We start from the raw sequence: 20,877 nt of genomic DNA on the forward strand, positions 1-20,877 counted from the left end.
GCATAACCTCAGACTTTCCAGTATTGTATTCCATCTGCCAAATCTCTGCCCACTTACTTAGCCTGTCTATGTCCCTTTGCAGGTTTTTTATGTCCTCCTCACTCACTACTTTCCCTCCCATCTTTCTGACGCAAGGCTAGTGTCCTACTTTATGTTTCCAATCAAAGACTGAGGAAGCCTCTGGAGCTCGTGACATTCCCGAAGTTTACCCTGAACACCCACAACTTTGAGTTTAACTTGTAGCCTTTGATGAGGACCTTTGTTTTTTTAAAGTCGAAACTAACCATGTCGAAGGGCTTTCCGTAGTCCACTTGGATTGTCACTTCCTCAAACAGTCAAGGAGGTTGACCCAATACCAATGGGTCAGCAGCTGAAAAGGGGCACTCCGTTAACTTGTTTCGAATCAACTAGTACCTCCCCTGTGTTCAACAACTCCTTCATAATGACCATCCATGCCTCACAAATCTCCTCCATAGTCTCACTTCGTACTCTAGATAAACATCTTCCCAGGCGATTTATTTGGCTTGAGTCCTTTTAACCTCTCTGGGACTTACCAGCCCAACTTACAGCATCAAAAAGTCTGTTCCTTCTCAAAGTTCTCCACTTTTCTCCTGAAGGAGTTGAGGTGCAGTTTTCATGGGTGCTAACTTAACTGGTTAGCTGTTCCTCGTTGTGAGCGAGACAATCAGTATTGGCAGGTTGCTCGATTCTGGGCAGCAACTAAGCCTGGTCCTCTTCCCACCCAACATGCACACACTTGAACTTTCCAGCGATGGGGAGAGGGAACCCTGGCTGATTTTTCCCCTTCCTTGTCCAGGAGCATTGAGGCTTATAACTGGGCCTTTGTGGTCTCTGGCTCAGTATCTCATGCATTGGGCCAGCTGGTTCTCGGAAAGAGGGGGGGGAGCTTTATCTGGTTTGCCTATGTTAGCAGCTTCTGTGCAGGCCTTTGTAAATTAGAGTTTTTAAATGTTGGTTCATATTTTAAAGTTGTGTGAACACTTAGTGAGCTGTACCTTGGCTAGGCGAGGCATGACAGTGGGTGACTCTGCATGGCCAAGTTGTCCATAGGTGTTACTGCCCCATGAATAGATCTGTAGGAAGAAAATTAGGGACAACAGATATTAATTTTAGCCTTTATATGCTTGTACCTACATGGGATACGAACCTTCACAGAACAATTTTCTAGAGGCCATTGAGGTCTGATACCCTCCTCCCATGAATCTCTCACATACGCAGGTAAACATTGTTCCTAAATTCGCCCCAGGATATAACCAAGGCAGTGTCACCAAAAAGCAGCATAGGTCTGTAATGTAAGTGAGGTATCACAGCTAATCAGTATTCGATCACAGGTATTCCTGTGCTAGGGACACCTGCTCGTGACCAACAGTGGAAGGGCTTTGAAAACTCACCGTACCGTCTGTCTGCCCCCAACACCTGACCCTCCATCCCATCACTCCCCGGCTCTGGCCCTCCATCCCATCACTCCCCGGCTCTGGCCCTCCATCCCATCACTCCCCGGCTCTGGCCCTCCATCCCATCACTCCCCGGCTCTGGCCCTCCATCCCATCACTCCCCGGCTCTGGCCCTCCATCCCATCACTCCCCGGCTCTGGCCCTCCATCCCATCACTCCCCGGCTCTGGCCCTCCATCCCATCACTCCCCGGCTCTGGCCCTCCATCCCATCACTCCCCGGCTCTGGCCCTCCATCCCAGCTCATGCTCGTGCAGGAGGGTGATTTTTGTCTCGGTTTGCTTCTGTTATTTCGAACGCTCAGACAAGGCACTTCCTGGCTCTCCTGCAGGTCGGACACACACTGTGAAAAAGGAGAGCAAGTTGATACGGGTCTTACCTGTGACCTGGAGGTTAATGCCAGCGAGTGATATGCACCAGCAGCCACCTGGACCACTCCTTTACTGCTCAGACTCTTGATGCACAGGGGTTGAAGCCTAGAGACAGGACGAGAACTTTGTCACTGCACGAGCATAAGCACTGTTCAGTCTGTTCAGCCTTGTAACTAACAATCACACTCAGCATTGTGCTCAGCGTTTAGAGGTCCTCTGAAGGCTCCACTCAATGCAGTGCAAAGCCATACATGCCAGATGGTCCTAGGTCCCATCTAATGTTCCTTCTAATATTTTTTTCATGCTCGGTCCCTTAAAATTTGCTGCGTGGCATCTTCTCCAGCATCAACAGCTGGTGAGCGGCCTGCACTGGATCTCCCGATTGATGTGTGTCCGGGCAACTTAGAGTGAACGTTGATCTCATCCCTGGTCTGAGCTGTGTGAGCTGATCTCAGATGGGGCTATTGTTGAGACTTTATAACTGGCCAGGGTGCCCCTGGGTTAGGGAGTGCAGGAAAAAAATCAAACAATTTGTATTTATATAGCGCCTTTAACGTAGTAAACCATCCCAAGGCACTTCACAGGAGCATAATCAGACATAATTTGACACCAAGCCACAGAAGGAGAAATTAAGGGCAGATGACAAAAGCTTGGTCAAAGAAGCAGGTTTTAAGGAGCGTCTTAAAGGAGGAAAGAGCGCTAGACAGGCAGAGGTTTAGAGAGGGAATTCCGGAGCTTAGGGCTGAAGCAGCTGATGGCACGGCCGCCAATGGTGGGGTGATTAAAATCAGGGATGCAGGATGCACAAGAAGCCAAAATCGGAATCACGGCTCCTGAGTAGTAGCCAGCGACCTCGGTGGGAAAGCCCAGGTGACCTTTGTGAGAATGCCTGGTGAGGACGGGAGCAGGATTGGTTGTTCTGCCGGCTAACGCTCCCTGTGCAGGCTTGAGCATCAAGAATGGGCAGTGCCCATGGACCTGTACCGCAGCAAGGGGGCAACACCTTCAGGAGTGGAGGGAGAAAACCAGAATTGAGAGGATCAGCTTTCCAAAGACATAATTCAATGAGTGAAAATGGCGCTATTACTGCCTTCCTCCAGCACAGTCAATCAGAAGGGCAGTCTGTTGTAGTAGACCATGGAATGACCATCAAAGCGGTTGCAAAACCCCAGCTGGTTCACTTCAGTGAAGGGCAGCTGCCACCCCTACCCGGTCTGACTCTTGTCCACATATCTTCATATCACTCGAAGCAAGCCACTCGGTGGTAAAACAATCAATCACTGAAGGCCCAGTGCGACCTTCACTCGGGGCTGTTTCTGTTAGAATAGAATAGTGGAGATTATGGGATGATTCGATAGAGGTGTATAAAATTATGAAGAGATGGGACAGAGTAGATAGTGACAGACTGTTTCCAGTGATTGAGGGGTCTTGAGTGAGGGGACATAGATGTAAGATTAAATTTAAGCGATTTAGGACGGAGAGCAACAACAACTGTCAATTATTTAGCGCCTTTAACGTAGTAAAACATCCCAAGGCACTTCACAGGAGCTTAATAAGACAAAATTGACACCGAGCCACTTAAGGAGACATTAGGGCAGATGACCAAAAGCTTGTAGTGGAGCGATTAAAATCGGGGATGCTGAAGAGGCCAGAATTGGCAGAGTGCAGAGATCTCGGAGGGTTGTAGGGCTGGAGGAGATAAGGATAAGTAGAAGAAACCTTTTTTACACAGAGCATTGTGCAGATGTGGAATGAGTTAGTGATTGGAGATGAGACTTGTCAACATTTAAGAATAGGCTAGATAGGTGGTTGAGGGAAAGAGGGTTAAAAGAATATGGGAACAGGGTGAGCACATGGGATTAGGACTACTGGTCGGGTGGAGGGTATACACCAACATGGACTAGTGGGGCTGAACAACCTCTTTCCATGTTGTAATTTCTAGATAATTCACATGACTATGGATGGGTGCTAAATGTGGCCTTGTCAGTGTCACCCATATCCTGAGAACAAAACCAAATTCAATCATTTAATAATTGTTGGAATTTAGCCCAGCCCCTCTCTCCTAAAGGTGCTGACTCTTGTGTGGGAGCAGCGGCAGCTTAAAACCGGCGGCAGTGAACGAGGCCCAACCAGAGCATCGGACCTGTGTGGGAGCAGCGGCAGCTTAAAACCGGCGGCAGTGAACGAGGCCCAACCAGAGCATCGGACCTGTGTGGGAGCAGCGGCAGCTTAAAACCGGCGGCAGTGAACGAGGCCCGACCAATTCAACAGCGGGGAGAGAGGTAAAAAGTAATCAAAGTGTGACGTCACCAGGAAGCAGGTAAGTGATTGGTTGGTGAGTATTTCTCTCTTTTTTAAACTTTAACTCTGGTTTATAGTTACTAAGGTCTCTCTGGTGTAGCGGGGACTGTTGGTAAACCAGTTAACTGTAGTGTAATTAGTGGGATTGATTAATTAATTTAATTTAAATTAAATCAAAGGGTAAGTCATGGCAGGAGAGCCCGGCCCCGTTGTATGCTCCTCCTGCAGTATGTGGGAACTCAGGGACACTTCCAGTGTCCCTGACAACTACATGTGCAGGAAGTGCATCCAGCTGCAGCTACTGACAGACTGCATTGCGGCACTGGAGCTGCGATTGGATGCATACTGGAGCATTCACGATGCTCAGGACATCGTGAATATCACATTTACGGAGTTGGACACACGGCAGGTAGAGGTTGGGCAGGAAGAAAGGGAATGGGAGACCAACAGGCAGAGTACTAGGTGCAGGCAGGTAGTGCAGGGGTCCCCTGTGGCCATCCCCCTCTCCAACAGATACACCACTTTGAGTACTGTTGGGGGGGATGGCTTATCAGAGGAAGGCAGCAGCAGCCAACTTCCTGGCACCAGGGGTGGCTCTGCTGCACAGAATGGGAGGAAAAAGAGGGGTAGAGCTATAGTAATAGGGGATTCAATTGTAAGGGGAATAGATAGGCGTTTCTGCGGCTGCAAACGAGACTCCAGGATGGTGTGATGCCTCCCTGGTGCAAGGGTCAAGGATGTCTCCGAGCGGCTGCAGAACATCTTGGAAGGGGAGGGTGAACAGCCAGTTGTCGTGGTGCAGATAGGCACCAACGATATAGGTAAAAAGCGGGATGAGGTCCTAAAAGCGGAATATAGGGAGTTAGGAGATAAATTAAAAAACAGGACCTCAAAGGTAGTAATCTCAGGATTGCTACCAGTGCCACGTGCTAGTCAGAGTAGAAATAGAAGGATACTTCAGATGAATACGTGGCTAGAGGAATGGTGCCAGGGGGAGGGATTCAAGTTCCTGGGACATTGGAACCAGTTCTGGGGGAGGTGGGACCAGTTCAAACCGGACGGTTTGCACCTGGGCAGGGCTGGAACCGATGTCCTCGGGAGAGTGTTTGCTAGTGCTGTGGGGGAGGGTTTAAACTAAAATGGCAGGGGGTTGGGAACCTGAGCAGGGAGACAGAGGAAAGGGAAACAAGGATAAAAGCAAAAGATAGGAAGGAGAAAAACAAAAGTGGCAGTCAGAGAAATCAACGGTTTAAATCAAACATGGCCACAGTAAATAATAATTCTAATAGGTCTAAGAGTGTTAAAAAAAACAAGCCTGAAGGCTTTGTGTCTTAATGCGAGGAGCATTTGTAATAAGGTGGATGAATTGGCTGCGCAAATAGAGGTAAACGAATATGATTTGGTTGGGATTACGGAAACGTGGCTCAAGGATGGCCAAGACTGGGAACTCAACATTCAAGGGTATTCGATATTCAGGAAACATAGGCAAAAAGGAAAGGGAGGTGGGGTAGCATTACTGGTTAAAGAAGGGATTAACACAATTGTAATGAAGGATATTAGCTCCGATGAGGTGGAATCTGTATGGGTAGAATTGAGGAATACCAAGGGGAAAAAAAACGTTAGTGGGAGTGGTATATAGACCTCCAAACAGTAAGGCGGAGGTTGGGGATGGCATTAAAAGGGAAATTAAAATAGCGTGCAATAAGGGCACAGCAGTCATCATGGGTGACTTTAATCTACATATAGATTGGGCCAACCAAATTAGTAACAATACTGTGGAGGAGGAATTCCTGGAGTGTTTGCGGGATGGTTTCCTGGACCAATATGTCGAGGAACCAACCAGAGATCAGGCCATCTTAGACTGGGTATTATGTAACGAGAAAGGATTCATTAGCAATCTTGTTGTACGAGGCCCCTTGGGTCAGAGCGATCATAATATGATCGAATTCTTCATTAAGATGGAGAATGAAGTAATTGAATCAGAGACTAGGGTCCTCAATTTAAATAAAGGAAACTACGATGGTCTGAGGAGCGAGTTGGGTGGATTGATTGGGGAATGGCACGCAAAGGGTTGACGGTGGATAGGCAATGGCAAACATTCAAAGACCGAATGGATGAGCTACAGAATTTGTTCATCCCAGTTTGGCATAAAAATAAAACAAAAAAGGTGACTCAACCGTGGCTAACAAGGGAAATTAGGGATAGCATAAGATCCAAAGAGAGGACATATAAATTGGCCAGAAAAAGCAATAATCCTGAGGATTGGGAGCAGTTTAGGATTCAGCAAAGGAGGACAAAGGGATTAATTAAGAAAGTGAAAATAGAATATGAGAGTAAGCTTGCAGGGAACATAAAAACTGACTGTAAAAGCTTTTATAGATATGTGAAGAGAAAAAGATTGGTGAAGTCAAGCGTAGGTCCCTTGCAGTCAGAATCAGGGGAATTTATAATGGGGAACAAAGAAATGGCAGACCAACTAAATACATATTTTGGTTCTGTCTTCACAAAGGAAGACACAAATAACCTTCCAGAGATGCCGGGGAACATAGGGTCTGATGAAAGGGTGGAACTGAAAGAAATCAGTATTTGTAGGGAAATGGTGTTAGGAAAATTGATGGGACTGAAGGCCGATAAATCCCCAGGGCCTGATAATCTACATCCCAGGGTACTTAAGGAAGTGGCCCTAGAAATAGTAGATGCATTGCTGGTCATCTTCCAGAACTCGACAGACTCTGGAACAGTACCCATGGATTGGAGGGTAGCTACTGTTACCCCACTATTCAAAAAAGGTGGTAGAGAAAAAGCAGGGAATTATAGACCGGTAAGCCTGACATCGGTAGTGGGGAAAATGCTAGAGTCCATTATAAAAGATGTAATAGCAGAGCACTTGGAAAGCAGTGACAGGATCGGACAAAGTCAACATGGATTTACAAAAGGTAAATCATGCTTGACTAATCTACTGGAATTTTTTGAGGATGTAACTGGTAAAATAGATAAGGGAGAACCAGTGGATGTGGTGTATTTGGACTTTCAGAAGGCTTTCGATAAGGTCCCACATAAGAGATTAGCGTGCAAAATTAAGGCACATGGGATTGGGGGCAAGGTATTGACTTGGCTAGAAAACTGATTGGCGGACAGAAAGCAAAGAGTTGGAATAAACGGGTCGTTTTCCGAGTGGCAGGGAGTGACTAGTGGGGTACCGCAAGGATCGGTCCTAGGACCCCAGCTGTTCACAATATATATTAATGATCTGGACGAGGGAATTGGATGTAATATCTCCAAATTTGCAGACGGCACAAAGCTGGGTGGGAGGGTATGCTGTGAGGAGGATGTCGTGAAACTCCAGTACGATTTGGACAGGTTGGGTGATTGGGCAGAAACATGGCAAATGCACTACAATGTGGATAAATGTGAGGTTATCCACTTTGGTGGCAAAAACAGGAAGGCAGATTATTATTTGAATGGCAATAGATTGGGAGAAGGGGAAGTGCAAAGAGACCTGGGTGTTCTTGTGCACCAGTCGCTGAAGGTAAGCATGCAGGTGCAGCAGGCGGTTAAGAAGGCAAATGGTATGTTGGCCTTCGTAGCAAGAGGGTTCGAGTACAGGAACAAGGATGTCTTGCTACAGTTGTACAGGGCCTTGGTGAGACCGCACCTTGAGTATTGTGTGCAGTTTTGATCGCCTTACCTGAAGAAGGACGTTCTTGCCATGGAAGGAGTGCAGCGAAGATTCACCAGGCTGATACCTGGGATGGCAGGAATGCCGTATGAGGAGAGATTGTGTCGATTGGGCTTATACTCACTGGAGTTTAGAAGATTGAGAGGGGATCGCATCGAAACCTATAAAATTCTGTCTGGCCTGGACAGACTAGATGCAGGAAGGATGTTTCTGATGGCTGGGGAGTCCAGAACCAGGGGTCATAGTCTAAGGATAAGGGGTAAGCCATTTAGGACTGAAATGAGGAGGAATTTCTTCACCCAGAGAGTGGTGAACCTGTGGAATTCTCTGTCACAGAGGGCGGTGGAGGCCAGTTCATTAAATATATTCAAGAAAGAGTTGGATATATTTCTTAAGGCTAAAGGGATCAAGGGATATGGGGAGAAGGCAGGGACAGGGTACTGAATTTGGATGATCAGCCATGATCTCATTGAATGGCGGAGCAGGCTCGAGGGGCCGAATGGCCTACTCCTGCTCCTATCTTCTATGTTTCTATGTTTCTATACAGTCCCACAAACACCAGTCACCCTGTGGTACCTCACCAAAGGAGCCTAGTGAAAGTTGACAGGGTATTCAACTACCGAGTGCCTCACTGCTGAGGCCGACCCTCTCCTCGCCTAATATCCACACAGGGGCACTTTCTGACAGGGGTCCTGCGTAGTGATCAGGTGCCCTGGCCAACTGCAGCCCTGATTGAAATCACTCAACTACACACAAGACAAGGGCCTTTCTGTTCTGCATGCCTCGGTTAGACCGGACAATGGAACATAGGAACAGGAGTAGACCATTCAGTCCCTCAAGCCTGTTCCACCATTCAATTATATCATTCTGATCTGTATTTCAACCCCATTTACCCGCCTTGGTTCCGTAACCCTTAATACGATTACCTAACAAAAATCTATCAATCTTAATTTTGAAGTTTTGAATTGACCCCCAGCCCCAGCAGCTTTTTGGGGGAGAGAGTTCCAGATTTCCACTACCCTTCGTGTGAAGAAGTGCTTCCTGACATCACCCCTGAACAGCCTAGCTCTAATTTTAAGGTGATGCCCCCTTGTTTTGGACTCATCCACTTGAGGAGTTTGTTTTTCTCTGTCTATTCTATCAAATACATTAAACATCTTAAACACCTCAATTAGATCACCCCTTAATCTTCTATACTCGAGGGAATACAAGCCTAGTCTATACAACCTATCCTCATCATTTAACCCTTTTAGCCTCGGTATCATTCTGGTGAATCTGCGCTGCACCCTCTCTAAGGCCAATATATCCTTCCTGGGTGCAATGCCCAGAACTGAACCCAGTACTCTAAATGGGGTCTAACCAGAGCTTTATATAACTAACATAACTCCCACCCCTTTGTATTCCAGACTGCTTGAGCTAAAGGCCAAAATTCCATTAGCCTTTTTAATTATTTTTTTGTACCTGTCCACTAGCTTTTAGTGATTTCTGTACATGGAACCCTAAATATCTCTGCTCCACCACAGTTCCTAGCTTCTCACCATTTAGAAAATACAATGATCGATCTTTCTTGGGTCCAAAGTGGATGACCTCACACTTCCCTACATTGAACTCCAGCAGCCACAGTTTTGCCCACTCACTCAATGACCCTTTGCAACTTTCTGCTCCCATCTACACTAGTTACTGTGCCGCCTAACTTGGTGTCATGAACAAACTTGGATATACAGCTCCATATTCCTTCATCTTACTGAACTATCAAAGGGCCTGAAATATCATCTTTGAAGAGGCAACAAGGCAGAAAGCAAGCGAACATTATCTGTAGGGGTTTGAAACCAGTCGTACCTGGGTAGGACATCTCCGTGACCCAGCTGGCCCTCTTTGCCCCGTCCCCAGCTCCATAACTCTGTCTGTAAGGAAGGAAGGTGTGCGTCCGCCTCACTTCCCGGCGTGGGGGTCAGGCTCACTGATCTGATTCTTGCACGTCCTGCTTTTCTGAGAAGCCTTGGTGAAACTGAAAGAAAAAGACACAATCAAGCAAGTGAACGCAGGAGCGCTCACTACCCGGACACTCCGGGACCAGTTATGTACGTTTGCAATTTTAAATCAAATATTTTCCTTGGTTTGAGCCCCATAGGCCACTCCCATAAGCAAGCTCCCATTCTTTATCATCTGGAGTGTGTCTTTACCTGTCCAATAGCTAGGTAAATGTAGCATGGCCAGGGATTGAACAGAGCATCACTGAAGTATTTCAGTTACTCGATTCAGTACATGACAGAATAAACACCCTACCAGACACAGGCTAAGGCGCTAAATTGCAAGACAGATATATTGAACATTAAACAGAGTCGTAGTCTCAGTGCGCTGTCAAATATCAATAAATATGTTGATGTATCATTGATTCATGGATCCTCGAATCTGTTAAATACAGTTTATACAACATGGTAACTTAAGTATTAAAAACAAAGAGTAGATTTAGAACAATTACAAACTTTGCTATTCTCCTCTGAATATCAAAAGCAAGGGCACTTCACCTGCACAAACTCTCTATGTAGTTTTACATGATAGTTTGTGCCACTGAGACAGCTAAGTCCTGATGGCTTAATACTGACAGCTGACTGGGACAAAGTCAGACTCGGATATAACATTCAAACACCTCTGAAGATATATTGTAACACAGGACACTAAAAATGCATCTCTCATAACTACATTAGGTAGTGAGACATTTAGAGGATTTAAACAGTGTTTGTCTCCACCAATACCGCTGCTAATCAAACATATATTTCCAGAAAGATCCACAGAATACTGAATGAAATTTCATGCAGAGAAATGTGGGGTGATGCATTTTGGGAGGAAGAATAAGCAGAGAAATATATACTAAATGGTAAAACTATAAAAGGATTGGGGAACAGAGAAATGCAGGGGTTCAGTTAGTGGGAGAAGAAATTGATGAAGCTGTAAAAAAAGGTTTTATAAATAGGGGCATAGAGTATAAAAGAAAGAACATAAGAAGTAGGAGCAGGAGTAGGCCATACGGCCCCTCGGGCCTGCTCCGCCATTCAATAGGATCATGGCTGATCTGAACCTAGACTCACGTCCACTTCCCTGCCCTCTCCCCGTAACCCCTAATTCCCTTATCAGCTAGGAAACTGTCTATCTCCGTTTTAAATTTATTTAATGTCGCAGCTTCCACAGCTCTCTGAGGTAGCAAATTCCATAGATTTACTACCCTCTGAGTGAAGAAGTTTCTCCTCATCTCAGTTTTGAAACGGCAGCCCCTTATTCGAAGATTATGCCCCCTAGTTCTAGTCTCACCCATCAGTGGAAACATCCTCCCCGCATCCACCCGATCAAGCCCCCTCACAATCTTATATATTTCGATAAGATCGCCTCTCATTCTTCTGAATTCCAATGAGTAGAGGCTCAACCTACTCAACCTTTCCTCATAAGTCAACCCCTTCATCTCCAGAATCAACTGAGTGAACCTTCTCTGAACTGCCTCGAGAGCAAGTATATCTTTTCTTAAATATGGAAACCAAAACTGTACGCAGTATTCCAGGTGTGGCCTCACCAGTACCCTGTATAACTGAAGCAAGACTTCCCTGCTTTTATACTCCATCCCCCTTGCAATAAAAGCCAAGATTCCATTGGCCTTCCTGATCACCTGCTGTACCTGCATACTAACCTTCTGTGTTTCATGCACCAGGACCCCCAGATCCCTTTGTACTGGAGCACTTTGCAGTTTCCTTCCATTTAGATGATAACTAAAAGGGTTATGCTAAACCTGTACAAATTATTGGGTATACCAGTTGGAATAGTGTGTCAAGTTTTGGGTGCATTAGTGTAGACATATCCCTGATCTGGTCCTGCAGCATGGAATAGATACAGAGTAAAGGCCTCTCGACACTGTCCCATCAAACACTCCCAGAGCAGGTGCAGCACAGGTTAGTTACAGAGTAAAGGCCTCTCGACAGTGTCCCTTCAAACACTCCCAGAGCAGGTGCAGCACAGGTTAGATACAGAGTAAAGGTCTCTCTACACTGTCCCATCAAACACTCCCAGGGCAGTTACAGCACAGGTCAGACACATTGTAAAGCTACTTCTACACTGTCCCATCAAACACAGACTTCAGGAGGACATAGACAAACTGCTGAAATGGGTAAACACATGGCAGATGGAAATTAATGCAGAGAAGTGTGAAGTGATGCATTTTAGAAGGAAGAACGAGACAATATAAACTCACCATGTAATCCAAAAGGGAATTCAGAATAAACTTCTTTACCCAAAGAGTGGTGAGAATGTGGAACTTGCTACCACGGGGAGTGGTTGAAGCGAAAAGTATAGATGCATTTAAGGGGAGGCTGGACAAGCGTACGAGGGAGAAGGGAACAGAGGGTTATGCTGATAGATTTAGATGAGGAAAGACAGGAGGAGGCTCGAATGGAGCATAAACGCCAGCATGGACTGGTTGGGCCGAATGGTCTGTTTCTGTACCGTATATCCTATGTAAATGGTACAATTTTAAAGGGGGTGCAGGAATAGAGACACCTGGGGGTGTATATACACAAATCATTGAAAGTGGCAGGACAAGCTGAGAAGGCTGTTTATAAAAAAAAATGGGATCCTTGGCTTTATAAATAGAGGTATAGAGTACGAAAGCAAGGAAGTTATGCTAAACCTTTACAAATCACTGGTTAGGCCCCAGATGGAGTATAATGTCCAATTCTGGGCACCACACTTCTGGAAGGCTGTCAAGGCCTTGGAGAGGGTGCAGAGGAGATTAACTGGAATGTTACCAGAGACGAGAGACTTCAGTTATGTGGAAAGACCACAGAAGCTGGGATTGTTCTCCTTAGAGCAGAAAATGTTGAGAGATTTAATAGAGGTGTTTAAAATGATGAATAGTTTTGATAGAGTAAATAACGAGAAACCTGTTTCCACCAGCAGGAGGGTTGGTAACCAAAGGACATAGATTTAAGAGAATTGGCAAAATTACCAGAGGCGACATAAGAAAAAAATATATACGCAGCGAGTTATGATATGGAATATACTGCCTGAAAGGGTGGTGGAAGCAGATTCAATACTGTAGTAACTTTCAAAAGGGAATTGGATATATACTTGAAAAAGAAAAATTTGCAGGGCTACAGGGAAAGAGCAGGGGAGTGGGACTAATTCGATAGCTCTTTCAAAGGGCCGGCAGAGGCATGATTGGCTGAATGGCCTCTTTCTGTGCTGTATGATTCTATGAACACTCCCAGGTCAGGTACAGCACGGGTTGGATAATAAATAAACCTGCTCCCCACTCTATCCTAACGATGTACCTTAATACCAACCTCAGAAGGCCAGTTTTTACTTCACACTCTATTCATCCTCAATGCATCTGACTAAAGCTGTCAATCAGTGCCACATTCTGGGTAATTTTGTGCTGTGGGCCCATGCCCACTTTGAACTGTTAAGAATGTGTGACAAAAGTGACAACTTCCATTTATATAACACTTTTAAAATAGAAAAACGTCCCAACGCGCTTCACAAAGGCGTATTTAGACAAAAATAGACACTGAGCCAAAGGAGGAGATAGTAGATAGGGTAACCAAAGTATGGTGAAAGAGTTAGGTTTTACGGAAGGTTTTAAAGGGGATAGGGAGATGGAGCATCGGAAGGATTTAGGAATGGAATTCCAGAGCGTGGCGTGAGGAAGCTGAAGGCGTGACGCCAATAGTGGGGCAAAAGGGGGGTTTGCACAATAGGCCAGGGTTAGAGGAACCTGAAGTTCCTCCAAGTTTTCACAAGGGAAGGAATGAACAATGCTCCCTCCAAAATAAAGATGTCCCAAATAAAACTGATAACTTTGATATCAATGAGATGGAACATTGAGGCAATTATAGGGTTGGACAAAGTTAGAGATATTTTAAATCTGAGGCATTGGGGGCCCAGGAGCCATTGTTAGTCAGCGAGGAGATGGGTGATAGGGACTTGGTGCAAGATAGAATACAAGTTTTGGATGTGCTCAGATTAACGGAGGGTGGAAAATGGAAGGCTGCGGGGCCTTGATTTAATATCGCATCCAAAAGACAGCACCACCGACAGTGCAGCACTCCCTCAGTACTGCATTAAAATGTCATCCTAGATTATGTGTTCAAGTCTCTTGAATGGGACTTGAACCCACAATCTTGTGACTCAGAGGCACTGAGCCAATGCTGAACCTTAAAAATGCCACAGGGAGACTTCATAGTTCTCGAATGTCTCCAACATTATTAAATTTGACAATAGAATGTCCCTGGTTTTATTTCCAGGAAGGGCTTTTACTCCTTCTCAAGTACAACTGCCCATGAAATACACAGTATATGTGTAGCTCTTCAAAGTCCTACTTGCACAATCTCCCTGTACCAGAACTGACGATGTCACCTTTATAGTGGGATTATTTCCTGGGGGTGGAAAAGGAGCGGTCCTGAAAGTGAAGGGAGCCCCACCCACTCTCTGGCATTTACATGTGGCAGGGTGGGCAATGGGCAGGCAGCTGCCATCTGACATGTGGAGGGGGCAGGCATGGTCTTTCATACCCAGCACGAGGCATAGCCTTGGGGGCTCAAAACTAAGGATGAGCACAAAATAGTAAAGATTTGGAATGAGTACCTCCTCTGGGTATTCAAAAGGAGGGAAGATATTCACAGCATGTCCTCTCCAAAGAGGTATCCCAAGTAAAATCAATCCCTTTGTAGTAAATGAGATGGAAGTCTATAACAGACTAATGTGCTCAAAGGCAATAAATCCCCAGCGATAGATGGTAACTATCCCAGAGTACTGAAAGACTAGGGAGGAGATTTGTGAGGCACTGATGCTGGGAAGGTTCCATTGGATTGGAAACAGGCTAATTGTGCCCGTCGTCAAACAGGGACAAAACAGACCCAGGAAGCTGCAGGCCCATCAGTCTTACTCTACTCCATGTAAAATAGTGGAATCGAATATCAGAAATGAACCTGAGGATTATCTACATCGATAAACTGGTGGACAGCAGTCAGCACGGAGTCAGAAGGGGAAGATCCTGCCTCACCAGCCTCGACTACTCCGAGTGAGCGACAACCCAAGTGGACAGTAAGAAGCCCTTCGACATCTTGTACCTCGAGTTACAAAATGCATTTGGCAACGTTCTACATGCAAAGCTAATAATTAAACTCAAAGCTGTGGAGTTTCAGGGTAAACCCTAGGAATGGGTAAGAAATTGGCAGATGGGTAGAAAAGAAAATGAGTACGCATTAGAGGAAATTATATCTGATGGGGTAGCGGGTGGGAAGTCCCGAGTGGGGTTCTCTGGTGCTCGGAACACCATTGTTTCACATTTACATCAATGTATGATTCGGAAACAGTGCAAATTGGTCAAACTAGGAGGGCTTTGGAATCAGAAGAATCAGTTCAAAAAGTTACAGGATGAATGAGAGAAAATGAGAGGACAGAACGATGGGAGATGAAATTTAATGCAGAGAAATGTAAAGTACTGCACATTGGAAGGAAAATGGGTAACGCACGTACTCCATGGATGGTGTTCAAAAGGATAAAGCTGGAAGAGACCAAGGAGCCTTAGTAGATTCAACACTCAACATGTCCAATCAATGCAGAGCATCAATCAACAAAGGCAATGGAATGCTGAACTATATCGCCAAAGTCAGACAAAGTCCTGATCAAACTGCACAATGCTGTGGTCAGACCACACATTGAGTACCGAGTCCAGGCCTGGTAACCGAGAAACACATTCAAAGGTTGGAGTCAGTGGAGAGTAGGGGCACGAGGCAGATCCCCAGTGCTGCAGAGACTGAGCTATGATGGAAGACTGGAGAAACTTTGGTTTTTCAAACTGGAAAGGAGGTGATCTTAAAGTGATCTATAAGGTCGTTCAGAGAATAGAAAAGGTAAATATGGAAAAAAAACTGCTTTAAATTAGATTGAGCGAGTAGGACAAGGATTCATAGTTTGAACCAGTAAAAGTCAAATTTAGGACTGATATCAGGACGTTCTTCACACAAAAACTAGTCAACAAATGGATCAGACAACCAGATAGACCAGTGGAGGCAAAAACTTGAAAGCAACCTTGGTGTCACATTTGACCCTGAAATGAGCTTCCGACCACATATCCGCAGCATAACTAAGACCGTCTATTACCGCCTATTTCCACCTCATAGAGTCATAGAGTTTTACAGCACAGAAAGAGGCCCTTCGGCCCATCGTGTCTGCGCCGCCCATCCATCCCTGTCCAGTCTAATCCCATTTTCCAGCATTTGGTCCATAGCCTTGTATGCATTGGCATTCCAAGTGCTCATCCAAATGCTTCTTGAATGTTGTGAGGGTTCCTGCCTCTACCACCCTTTTGGGCATTGAGTTCCACATTCCAACCACCCTCTGGGTGAAAAAGTTCCTCCTCAAATCCCCTCTAAATCTCCTGCCCCTTACCCTGAATCTATGCCCCCTTGTTATTGACCCCCCTACTAAGGGGAAAAGTTCCTCTTTGTCTACCCTATCTATGCCCCTCATCATTTTGTATACCTCAATCAGGTCCCCCCTCAGCCTTCTTTGCTCCAAGGAAAACAACCCCAGCCTGTTTAGTCTTTCTTCATAGCTGAGGCGCTCCATCCCAGGTAACATCCTGGTGAATCTTCTCTGCACCCTCTCCAAAGCAATCACATCCTTCCTATAGTGAGGCGACCAGAACTGCACACAGTACTCCAGCTGTGGCCTCACCAGCGTTTTGTACAGCTCCATCATAACCTCCCTGCTCTTATATTCTATGCCTCGGCTAATGAAGGCAAGTATCCCATATGCCTTTTTAACCACCTTATCTACCTGTTCCGCTGCCTTCAGGGATCTATGTACATGTACACCAAGGTCCCTCTGACCCTCTGTACTTCCTAGGGTCCTACCACTCATTGTGTATTCCCTTGCCTTATTTGTCCGTCCAAAATGCATCACCTCGCACTTTTCAGGGTTAAATTCCATTTGCCACTTTTCCGCCCATCTGACCAACCCGTTTATATCGTCCTGTAGCCTGAGGCTTTCCTCCTCGCAATTGACCACCCCACCAATTTTCGTGTCATCTGCGAACTTGCTGATCATACCTTTTACATTCTCATCCAAATCATTTATGTAGATCACAAACAACAAGGGACCCAGCACCGATCCCTGAGGTACCCCACTGGACACAGGCTTCCAGTCACAAAAGCAACCTTCGACCATCACCCTCTGCCTCCTGCCACTCAGCCAGTTTAGGATCCAACGCGCCAAGGCACCCTGGATCCCATGGGCTCTTACCTTCTTGACCAGTCTCCTATGCGGGACTTTGTCAAAGGCTTTACTGAAGTCCATGTAAACCACATCCACAGCATTTCCCTCATCCACCCCCCTAGTCACCCCCTCGAAAAATTCAATCAGATTTGTCAGACATGATTTACCCTTGACAAAGCCATGCTGACTATCCCCGATTAATCCTTGCCTCTCCAAGTGGAGACTAATTTTGTCCCTCAGAATTTTTTCCAATAATTTCCCTACCACAGATGTTAGGCTCACTGGCCTGTAATTCCCTGGTTTATCCCTGCTACCCTTCTTGTATAATGGTACTACATTAGCTGTTCTCCAGTCCTCTGGTACATCCCCTGTGGCCAGAGAGGTTCTGAAAATTTGTGTCAGAGCCCCTGCAATCTCCTCCTTTGCCTCCCACAGCAGCCTGGGATACATCTCGTCCGGGCCTGGGGATTTATCCACTTTTTGGCCTGCTAAAACCGCTAGCACCTCCTCCCTCTCGATGCTAATATGTTCAAGTATGTCACAGTCCCCTTGCCCGATTTCTATGTCTGCATCGTCTTTCTCCATAGTGAACACAGATGCAAAAAATTCATTTAAAACCCCGCCTACATCATCTGGCTCTACACACAGATTGCCACTTTGGTCCCTAATGGGCCCTACCCTTTCCCTGGTTATCCTCTTGCCCTTAATATACTTATAAAACATCTTAGGATTTTCCTTTATTTTGCTCGCCAGTGTTATTTCATGGCCCCTCCTCGCCCTCCTAATTTCTTTTTTAAGTATGCCCCTGCACTTTTTATACTCCTCTAGGGCTTCTTCCGTCTTTAGTCTTTTGTAACTGCCAAAAGCCCCCCTTTTATTTCTAATGCATTTTTGTATATCCCTTGTCATCCAAGGTTCCCTTTGCTTGTTGGTCCCACCCTTGACCTTTACAGGAACATGTTGGCGCTGTACTCTCTCTATTTCCCTTCTGAAAGTCTCCCACTGTTTTGATGTGGATTTTCCTATAAGTAGCTGCTCCCAGTCCACTTTGGCCAGATCCTGCCTTATCATATTAAAATCGGCCTTCCCCCAATTTAGAACCCTTATTTCCGGGCCGTCTTTGTCTTTTTCCATGACCACCTTAAATCTCACCGAATTATGGTCACTGTCGCCAAAATGCTCTCCTACTGATACTTCCACCACTTGCCCGGCTACATTCCCCAGAATTAGGTCCAGTACCGCCCCCTCTCTTGTAGGACTTTCTACATGTTGGCTCAAAAAGCTCTCCTGGATGCACTTTAAGAATTCTGCACCCTCTAAGCCTTTCACACTCTGACTATCCCAATTTATATTGGGGAAGTTGAAATCCCCCACTATTATTACCCTATTATTTTCGCACTTTTCTGAGATTTGCCTACATATCTGTTCCTCTATCTCCCCCTGACTGTTTGGGGGCCTATAGTACACTCCCAGCAAAGTGCTTGCCCCCTTTTTGTTTTTAAGTTCTACCCATATGGCCTCATTAGAGGAACCCGCTAATATATCGTCCCTCCTTACAGCAGTAATTGACTCCTTAATTAATATTGCAACACCCCCTCCCCTTTTACACCCCCCTCTGTCTCGCCTGAAGATTCTATACCCCGGAATATTGAGCTGCCAGTCCTGACCCTCCCTCAACCATGTCTCCGTGATAGCAACAATATCGTACTCCCATGTGTTCAACAACAACTTCAGTTCATCCACCTTATTTGCAAGACTCCTTGCATTGAAATAAATGCCTTCCAGCCCTGCCATATTCCCTTTTGCCTTCACATATTTGCTCTGCCTTCCCAGCTGACTTGTTTTTTCCTCTGTATTTGGCTGTAAATCACCCCCTACTATAGCTCCACTCTGTACCCCATCCCCCTGCCAAGTTAGTTTAAACCCCCCCCAGCAGTGCTAGCAAACCTCCCCGCAAGGATATTGGTTCCCCTCTGGTTCAGGTGTAAACCGTCCGACTTGTACAAGTCCCACCTTTCCCAGAAGCAGACCCAGTGATCCAGGAAACTAAAGCCCTCCTCCCTGCACCATCCCTTTAGCCACGCATTCATCTGTTCTATCTTCCTATTCCTATACCCACTAGCACGTGGCACGGGGAGTAATCCAGAGATTACAACCTTTGAGGTCCTGCTCTTTAATCCTTCACCTAGCTCCTTAAATTCTTGCTGCAGGACCTCATCCCTCTTTTTACCTATGTCGTTGGTACCAATGTGGACCACGACCTCTGGCTGTTCACCCTCCCCCTCCAGAATGCCCTGCAGCCGCTCAGTGATATCCTTGACCCTGGCACCAGGGAGGCAACAAACCATCCTGGATTCACGTCTACGGCCACAGAAACGCCTATCTGTTCCCCTTACTATAGAATCCCCTACCACTATTGCTCTCCCACTCTTTTTCCCCCCTTCCTGGGCAGCAGGAGCACCCCCAGTGCCAGCAAGTTGGCTGCTGCTGCCTTCCCCCGGTGAGTCATCCCCCCCAACAGTATCCAAAGCGGTATACTTGTTTGAGAGGGGAATGGTCACAGGGGTCTCCTGCACTACCTGCCTGCTTCTATTGCTCCGCCTGGTGGTCACCCATTTCCTGTCTTCCTGTGCAGCCCTTCCCTGCGGTGTGACCAACTCACTAAACGTGCTATCCACGACCCTCTCAGCATCGTGAATGCTCAACAACCCATCCACCCGTAGCTCCAGCGCCTCAATGCGGTCTGCTAGTAGCTGCAGATGGATGCATCTCTGGCACACGTGGTCATCAGGGGCACCGGGGTCCCTGAATTCCCACATAGAGCAAGAGGAGCATATCACGGGGCTGGGCTCACCTGGCATGACCTTCCCTTTACTTAATTTAAATTAATTTACTACCACCAATTAAAAATATCTCTAAGGCGCTTGTATAGTCTACCAACAGTCCCTCTGTAACATCACCCGACTCCGCCCTTGCCTCAGCTCATCTGTTGCTGAAACACTCATCCATGCCTTTGTTACTTATAGACTTGACTATTCCAACGCACTCCTGGCTGGCCTCCCACATTTTACCTTACGTAAACTTGAGGTGATCCAAAACTCGGCTGCCTGTGTCCTAACTTGCACCAAGTCCCGTTCACCCATCACCCTGTGCTCGCTGACCTACATTGGCTCCCGGTTAAGCAATGCCTCGATTTCAAAATTCTCATCCTTGTTTTCAAATCCCTCCATGGCCACGCCCCTCCCTATCTCTGTAATCTCCTTCAGCCCCACAAACCTCCCCCGCACCGAGATAGCTGCGCTCCTCTAATTCTGCCCTCTTAAGCATCCCTGATTATAATCGCTCAACCATTGGTGGCCGTGCCTTCTGTTGCCTGGGCCCCAAGTTCTGGAATTCCCTGCCTAAACCTCTCCGCCTCTCTTTCTTCCTTTAAGACGTCCTTAAAACCTACCTCTTTGACCAAGCTTTTGGTCACCTGCTCTAATTTCTCCTTTTTCATCTGTAACAATTGGAGGATACCCAGCTCCCTATCCCGCCACGAGTCAGACTGTTGGGTGAAATACTGTACCCAGCTCCATATTCCACCATAAATTAGACTCTTGGGTGAGGTAATTCACACAACTCCATAACACACTACGAGTCAGACTCTTGGGTGAGGGACTGTACCCATTCCAATACCCCAGCTCAGTCACAGCCTTGGGTGAGGGGAAAGCCCTTCAGTGTATCTGTAATGACAATACATCTAGGGTTCTGGTAAGAATACAGAATAACCAGCACAAATGAAAGTGA

The 20,877-nt window shown here is 46.3% G+C and overlaps 1 protein-coding gene across 1 annotated transcript in view; it reads right to left on the reverse strand.

Annotated features, from left to right (window-relative positions):
- LOC147120076 (alsin-like) overlaps positions 1-20,877 on the reverse strand; it is a 152,903-nt gene that overhangs the window by 92,464 nt on the left and 39,562 nt on the right. The window contains 3 exon segments of the mRNA XM_085985617.1: positions 1,017-1,094; positions 1,853-1,949; positions 9,664-9,832. Coding sequence (XP_085841743.1) covers positions 1,017-1,094; positions 1,853-1,949; positions 9,664-9,832 — 344 coding nt within the window.

This window comes from Somniosus microcephalus, chromosome 4 (genome assembly GCF_052327205.1).
Source record: "Somniosus microcephalus isolate GS21.2 chromosome 4, FLI_Smic_1.0, whole genome shotgun sequence".
NCBI lineage: Eukaryota > Metazoa > Chordata > Chondrichthyes > Squaliformes > Somniosidae > Somniosus > Somniosus microcephalus.